This window comes from Gracilinanus agilis, unplaced genomic scaffold (assembly GCF_016433145.1).
Source record: "Gracilinanus agilis isolate LMUSP501 unplaced genomic scaffold, AgileGrace unplaced_scaffold55710, whole genome shotgun sequence".
Taxonomy (NCBI): Eukaryota; Metazoa; Chordata; class Mammalia; order Didelphimorphia; family Didelphidae; genus Gracilinanus; species Gracilinanus agilis.
In genome coordinates, this window is record NW_025391033.1 from 1 (window position 1) to 7494 (window position 7494).

The following is a 7494-nucleotide window of genomic DNA, read 5'->3' on the forward strand; positions in this document are numbered from 1 at the left end:
CTGGGTCCTCTAGACAACTGGGACCCATCTGCCAATCTCAGCGGAGGCCCGGCTACAAGGAGCACCAGGTGAGGAGGGGGGCACTGTTCAGAGGGGAGGGGCTGGGAGACAGGGCCCCTGGCCACCCAAAGACACTTCCTCACTGGCCCCCAGGCCGCTAGATGGAGGGGGGCGGGGGAGAGGGTCGGTGAGGCCCCCTCCTGGCAAACCTGACTCTAAAGAGTTGGGGGGGGGGACGCCCCAGGGTCTGCCTGGAGGCAGATCGGAGGGACTGATGTGTGGGAGGAAAGAGGATGGGGGAGGAGATGAGGCCTCTTAAAGGCCCCGTTGCTATGGCGACCACCTCCCCTACATCCGGTCCCCCCCTTTNTGACCCCCTGGCTCACTGGCCCCCCAATTCCCGAGGCTCAGCTCCTTGGACAACTGGCTCTCCCAGCCCCCAATTCCGGGCACCTGGGTCCCCTCTCCACCTGCCTCTCTATCCTCCATCCCAGAAGCTCAGCTTCTCAGACTACTGGGTCCGCCAACACTCTGCTCTCAGGCTCCACAGCCCCGTGATTCAGCCCCCGACCCCTGGGTCCTCCAGCCCTCCAACCCTGCGACTCATCTCCTTGGACGTCTGGGTCCTCTAGACAACTGGGACCCATCTGCCAATCTCAGCGGAGGCCCGGCTACAAGGAGCACCAGGTGAGGAGGGGGGCACTGTTCAGAGGGGAGGGGCTGGGAGACAGGGCCCCTGGCCACCCAAAGACACTTCCTCACTGGCCCCCAGGCCGCTAGATGGAGGGGGGCAGGGGAGAGGGTCGGTGAGGCCCCCTCCTGGCAAACCTGACTCTAAAGAGTTGGGGGGGGGACGCCCCAGGGTCTGCCTGGAGGCAGATCGGAGGGACTGATGTGTGGGAGGAAAGAGGATGGGGGAGGAGATGAGGCCTCTTAAAGGCCCCGTTGCTATGGCGACCACCTCCCCTACATCCGGTCCCCCCCTTTAGCTAATAGGAGGAATGGGGGAGAAACTGAGGCAGCAGTCAAGGTTACGGTGCCCGAGGTCCTAGGCATTCTAGGTTCTGAGAGAGATCTGGGGGAGGGAGGAGGAGTATGAGGCTGGGGGGAGGCGGGGAGAAGTACCAGAAGAGGGGAGATGAAGTGAGCCCGTCAGTGGAGTAGAAACTGGGGGTCTGAGGAGGCAATTCTTCAGGGTGGGGGTTCTGTTTCTGTTTCTAAACCCCCTTATCCTCCCTGTCTCTCCGGGCTCCGGGCTGTGGGGGTTGTGAGTACGAAGGGAGAGAGACAGGGAAAAGACATTTCTCTTTTTCCTTCTCCTGTGCCTCAGTTTCCTCCCTTGTAAAGTAAGTCCAGAACAATCGTTTTGAAGGTTCCTTCCGTTTCTCCTGAGCTGTGACTCTAGGAATGTGTGAATCCAAGGGGAGCGTTGGCAGTCAGCTGAAAGGGGAGAGGGGGAGAAGGTCAGGGGTGCTCGGAGCGGAGGGAAAAGAAGGTGGGCATGAGGATAGAATACGGAGGGGGGCACGTGGCCACTGGGGAGGAATCCAAGGGATGGGGGAGGGGATGCTTTGGTCTTGGGGTGCCTGAGCTCTGGGGGGTCCTGGGGAAATGGGGCAGAGCAGATGGAGGTAATGGGGAGACCCGGTCAGGAGGGGGGCCAGTTTCCTGAGATGAGGACCAGAGGCTAAGCCTGTGCTGCCCGAAGGTTTGTGAGGGGCCTGGGAGAGGTCTTGTCCTGCGCTTCCAGGCTTTGCGGCTGCCAGGATTGGGACCTCAGGAGGAAGGGGAAGGGGGAAGGGGGGGGCTCAAAACGCATCCTCTCAGTGCCTTCATTCTCTCCCCTTTTGCTCTCGAGCCTGGGGGCTGGGGCAGGAGCCAAGGAGAATGGGGTTCAAGGTCAAGATGGGGCACAGGTTGCCAGGGGCAAAGGAGGTGGGCACCAGGAATCCATGGGGCTCTGGGGAGGGGGTCCTAATCTGTTTCTGACCCCTGAAGGGTGTTTTAAAAAGTGCTTCTCCCTAAGCTCTCAGATGAGAAGGCTGGGAATGACTGAGGAAATCTGAGTCCCTTTGATTCTCTCTGCCTCAGTTTATGCCCCTGCAAAATGGACAAAATATTTTTTATAAGCATTTTAAGTTTGGGAAGTAGTGTAGGATAGAGAATTATAGATTTCGGGCCAGAAGCGACTCCCTTCTAGAACAACCCCTTCATTTTACCGACTAGGAAACTAAAGGACAGGAAGGTGACATCATTTGCCTGGGATCACACAGCTTGGAAGTGTCGGAGGCAGTATCCGAACCCAGATCTTCCTTCCTCCAAGGCTCCCGTGGGTGGAGGCAGATGTCACAAATGATGGGGACACATGGAGTAGCATCTGAATGTTGAACTTGGAGTCAAGGGCCTGAGCTCAAATCCTGCCTCAGACACCAACTGTGTGACCCTGCTCTAGTCACTTAACTACCCTCAGTCTCAGTTTCCTCATCTGCAAAATGGGGATAACAGTAATAGCATGTACCTCATAGGGGCCATTGTGAGGCTCAGTGAGAGCATTGATTTAAAGCATTCGGTGAACTTTGGAGCACTCTGTAGCTGTTATTATTTATTCTGGGAAGTAGTCAGAGAGGGAATCGTTGGGGGGTGGGGTTCCTGCCTTTGTTTGGTTCACCCTAAACCTGATTCTTTTTGCCTTTTCCTCCTGGACTCTGACCTCCAGGCTTTGGGGATAGCCAGGACGAAAGGAAGGAACTGAAGTCCTCTTCCTCTCTGAATATCAGTTTCCCAATCTGTGAAATGGGTAGTTAGCCTGGAAGCGAATTCTCACCATCCTATGAAATGGGGGGATGTTGGCATGGGCTGGAAAGGCCAAAGAGGGGGAGATGGGAAGGACAGCAGCCCAGCATGGCTGGGGTCCAGAGCCTGGGCCTGGGGCAGGAGGGCAGAGGACGGCTCTAATTCCTGTCCTCTCGTCTCTGTCTGTAGCCCCTGACCATGGCAGCCCGCTGACCCCTGCTCGCCTGCCCGCCTCCGCCTCCTCCTGCTTGGCACCGGCCCCCCCGGGGTGTCCCCATCTCCTGAGCCTGCCCGCCCCCCGCCGCAGGCACGGCCCCTCCCCCGCTGCCCCGGTGGTGGCCGGCGGCCCCCCGGCTGCCAGCCTTCAGGCTGGAGTCCCTGAAGCGCTGGACAGAGGCTCGGGGCCTGTGGTGCGAGAAGGGCATCCAGGTGCTGCTGACCACGGTGGGTGCCTTCGCTGCCTTTGGCCTCATGACCATCGCCATCAGCACGGACTACTGGCTCTACACCAGGGCCTTCATCTGTAACACCACCAACCTGACCGCCTCGGCCTCCGAGGACCCCCCCGCGAGAGGGCCTGGCGGGGCGGCCGAGAAGAGGGACCCCGGGGGGCTCACCCACTCGGGCCTCTGGAGGATCTGCTGCCTGGAAGGTACAGGGGCCCAGGCCTTCGCTGGCACCTCTTCACTGATGGGTTCACCCTTCGGGGAGGGGAAAGGAGGGAACAGCATTTATAGAGCGCCTACTGTGTGCCAGGCACTGTGCTAAGAGCTTTACAGTTGTCCCATGTGACCCTCACACCAACCCCGAGAGGCAGGCGCTGCCATGATCCTCATTCCACACTTGAGGAGACGGGCAAACCCGGAGCCAGGGCTTCCCCACGTTCACACAGCTAGGAAGCCTCGCAGGCTGGATCTGCACTCAGAGCTTCCCAGCTGCAGGCCCAGGCCTCTCTCCACTAAATCTGGCCCTCTCCTTTCCAGCCTCACTTTCTGCATCTGTAAAGTTGTAGGAGTTTAGGGGCCGGCCCAGGATTACGGGCTACGGGACATCCCGCAGCTTTGGCGTTGGGGGGCCCCAAGTTTAGGGCTCTGTTCTCCTTCCAGCTTCTCTCTCTCCCACGTCCCACTGCTTCTCCCTCAGAAAAACAAGAGAGGGTTGGGTTGTTCCCAGGATTTGGGCTCATCCTTTTCTGCTCTAAAACTTGGAGCTCTTTGAAGGTAAGGACGCTTCCCCCCTCTTAAGCCCTTAGCACAGTGTACACAGTAGGCGCTTAATAAATGCCCAGTGATTGAGTGACTGCTCACGTCCTCTTTCCTGCTCCTCTCCTCAACCCAAGGTTCCGTACCTGTAAAGTGGATGGGAGGCTGGTTTCCATTCCAAATATCAGAATCTCAGTGGTCTCTCTCTGACCTCTCCCTTCCAAGGCAAGTCAAGAAAGAGCAAGCATTTAAATGCCTACTATGTGCCAGGTGTGATGCTAAGCATGTGGGGTTGAGGATGCTGAGAGGTAAAACGAGTCCCTGCTCTCAAGGAGCAAATGAGATCGATGATAACTGTCAAACTCTTAGCACAGTGGCTGGCACATAGTAGGTGCTATATAAATGCTTATTTCCTCCCTCCCCCTTCCTCAATGAACAGTATTGCTCAGCAATGAACAAGGAGCTCCTAGTCTTTCAATGTTATTCTTGTTGTCCTTTCTCCCTTTTCTTTTTCATTTCTCTTTCTCTCTCCATCCCTTCCTCCCTCTCTCATTCCCCATCCCTCCCTTCTTCTCTCTCCATCCCTCCTTCCCTCTCTCCCCATCCCTCCATCCCTCTCTCTCTCCCCATCCTTCCCTCTCTCTCTGTCTCTCCCTCTCCTCTCTTTCTCTCTGTCTCTGTCTCCTCCTTTCTGTCTTTCTCTCTCTGTCTCTGACTTTGTCTCTCCCTCCCTCCCTCTCTCTCCCTCTGTCTCTGTCTGTCTCCCTCCTCCCTCTCCTCTCTCTCCCTTCTTTTTCTCCCTCTTTCTCTCTGTCTCTCCCTCTTTCTCTCTCTATCTCCTCCCTCTCCCTTCTTTTTCTCCCTCTTTCTCTCTGTCTCTCCCTCTTTCTCTCTCTGTCTCCTCCCTCTCCTCTCCTTTTCTCCTTCTTTCTCTCAGTCTCTCCCTCCCTCCCATTTGTCTTCTCTCCCTTTCACTTCTCCCCCTCTCCACACCATTGTGATCTTTTCTCAGCCTCTTTTCTCTCGCAGGAGTCTCAGCCTTTCTGCCCTTCCTTCTGCCTCATTTCCCCTTTTCATCCATCCCCCGGGCACATTGTATCTATTGTTGAGCTTTGGGTCTAAACTCCTCTGGCTCCCCAGACCCTCCACCAGCACTTTCCAGGGTAAGAATGGAGGCCAAGAGGAAGGGGGCTGGCCTAAAGACAGACAGGCTGCCAGGCTCCCAGTTCCCCTTTCAAGAGAGAGACCCTGGGAGTTCCTTGTCCCTCGACCTCTGGAGAGCCCAGACCGGGAGGCTTAAATTTAGTGAAGGAGGCAGAGTGGGGGACCTGGAGCAAATGGTCCCTCTCGGTGAAATGAGAGGGGAGCTGGCGGCCCGGGTCCTTCCAGCCTGGGTGTTCTATGAGGCCAGGAGGGGGACGCCTCCCTGGGCAGGCTCTCAGAGCTCTCCTTCCCTCGGACGCCGGGGTTCTAACTCCTATCGGGCCGGGGAAGGAGGCTGGCTAATGGGCTGCCCTTTGCAAGGGGCCACCTGGGAGAAGGAGAGGAAGGAGGGATCGGTGATGTCCGGGAGGCCCAGCCATCGATGCGGGGTCCCCTCACCACTAATCTCCATCCCCCACCCCTCCCCAGGGCTGAAGCGGGGTGTCTGTGTGAAGATTAATCATTTCCCAGAAGATACAGATTACGACCATGACAGTGCAGAGTATCTACTCCGTAAGTGGGGGCTGGGAATTGGGGGTGGGACTTGCCGCCCCATCCCAGAGGGTGGAGCCCACATGCCCATCGCTGAAGCCCATTGGCTGGGATCCCCTGGCTTTTGATTGGCTGAGAGGGCTCCCAGAGGAGCAGAGCTCAAGGAGAATCTGCGGATTCTCACCGGCCAGCCCAGGAATCCAGAGCTGGGATTGGCCCCTGTCATCGGGGCGTCGACCACGCCCAGGTGGCGCTGAATTTTGATTGGCCCTTTCTTAAGCAGACTCGGTTACAAACCGAAGTTGGTCCCAGGCCTCCCTCGGGGAGCAGGAAAGTGGGGAGGAGGGGAGGGGGAAGGAAGGGCAGCGCGTGACCTGGTCCTGGTCCCCTGCCAGGTGTGGTCCGAGCCTCCAGCATCTTCCCCATTCTCAGCGCCATCCTTCTGCTGCTCGGGGGTGTGTGTGTGGCTGCCTCTCGAGTCTACAAGTCCAAACGGAACATCATCCTGGGGGCTGGCATCCTGTTTGTAGCCGCTGGTGAGGGCTCAAAGAAGGGGCAGGGCGGAGGAGCCTGGGACGGAGGAGAGGGGAGGGAGCCCTGGAGCCTCCGAGCGAGCGTTCCAGCGCCCCTCCCGCATTTCGCGAAGCGGGGCAGGTCCTCATTCAAGGTCATATCTAGGGCAAGGACAGGACGAGGCTCTCCGAGAGAAGAGGAGGCGCTCGGAAGCGAGAGAAGAGCCCTGGAGAAGGGGCAGTTTAAAAGAAAGAGCAGGAGGCCGCCAGGGAGGGCCTTAGAAGAGGGCAGCTAAGTAGAGAGCCGCAGGGCCTGAGAGAGAGGCAGGGATTTAGCGGGAAAGGAGAGAAGGGCCGAGAACTGAGGATGGGCAAGAACTTGGCGAAAAGAAGAGCTTAGAAGGGGAGGGGCTGGGCAGAGGGTTAGAGGAGGAGCTTAGGAGAAGGCGGCGAGCTTGGCTGAAAGGGGTGGGGCTTGGACAAGGGAGAAGGACTTGACAGGAGGAGAGGGAACCGGAGAAAGGGGAGGGTCTTAGAAAAAGAGGAGGCGCTAAAGTCAAGTGGAAGGAGGAGCTTCGTGGAGGAAGGCGGGGCTTAGAAAAAGAGGAGGGGCATAGAAAAGACTTCGAAGGTAAGAGTTTAGATTAGAAGGAAGATGTGGGCCTTAGAAGGAATGGAGCTTATAGGAAGCAGGGCATGAAGGAAAGGGGCTTCGAAAAAGGAAGAAGCTTTGGAAAGAGGGGACCCTCAGGAGAACGGGGGAGATTTAGACGGGCGGAAAGGAGGGGGCTTAAACGCGGTAGGGGAGCTCGGGGTGGAGCCAGGGGCAGGGGACAGAGGGCAATGGGGGTAAGCTCCGCCGTCGAGGCTCGCTCGGGCTGACAGTAGTCTCCCTCCCTCCCCTCCCCGTGTGCGCTGTCCGTCTGTCCGCCCGTCGGTGGGCGCGGGGCCCAGGCCTCAGCAACATCATCGGCGTGATCGTGTACATCTCAGCGAACGCTGGCGAGCCGGGCCCGAAGCGCGACGACGAGAAGAAGAGCCACTACTCGTACGGCTGGTCCTTCTACTTCGGGGGCCTCTCCTTCATCCTGGCCGAGATGATCGGCGTGCTTGCCGTCAACATCTACATTGAGCGCAACCGCGAAGCCCACTGCCAGTCCCGCGCCGACCTGCTCAAGCCCGGCGGCCGAGCCGGAAGCGGTGGCGGGGGTGGTGGCGGTGGCGGCGGCGGGGGGCCCCCGTCGGCCATCCTCCGGCTGCCCAGCTACCGCTTCCGCTACCGCCGCCGCTCG

The 7494-nt window shown here is 58.5% G+C and overlaps 1 protein-coding gene across 1 annotated transcript; it reads left to right on the top strand.

The window, feature by feature from the left end:
• Positions 1-632: 632 nt before the first annotated feature.
• CACNG8 (calcium voltage-gated channel auxiliary subunit gamma 8) lies at positions 633-7488 on the top strand (the record flags this gene model as incomplete). The annotated part of the gene is made up of 5 exons (XM_044684746.1): positions 633-687; positions 3101-3445; positions 5628-5711; positions 6086-6226; positions 7157-7488. Coding segments are annotated over 5 exons (957 nt in total), but the record flags the coding sequence as incomplete, so codon positions are not given.
• Positions 7489-7494: the final 6 nt, after the last annotated feature.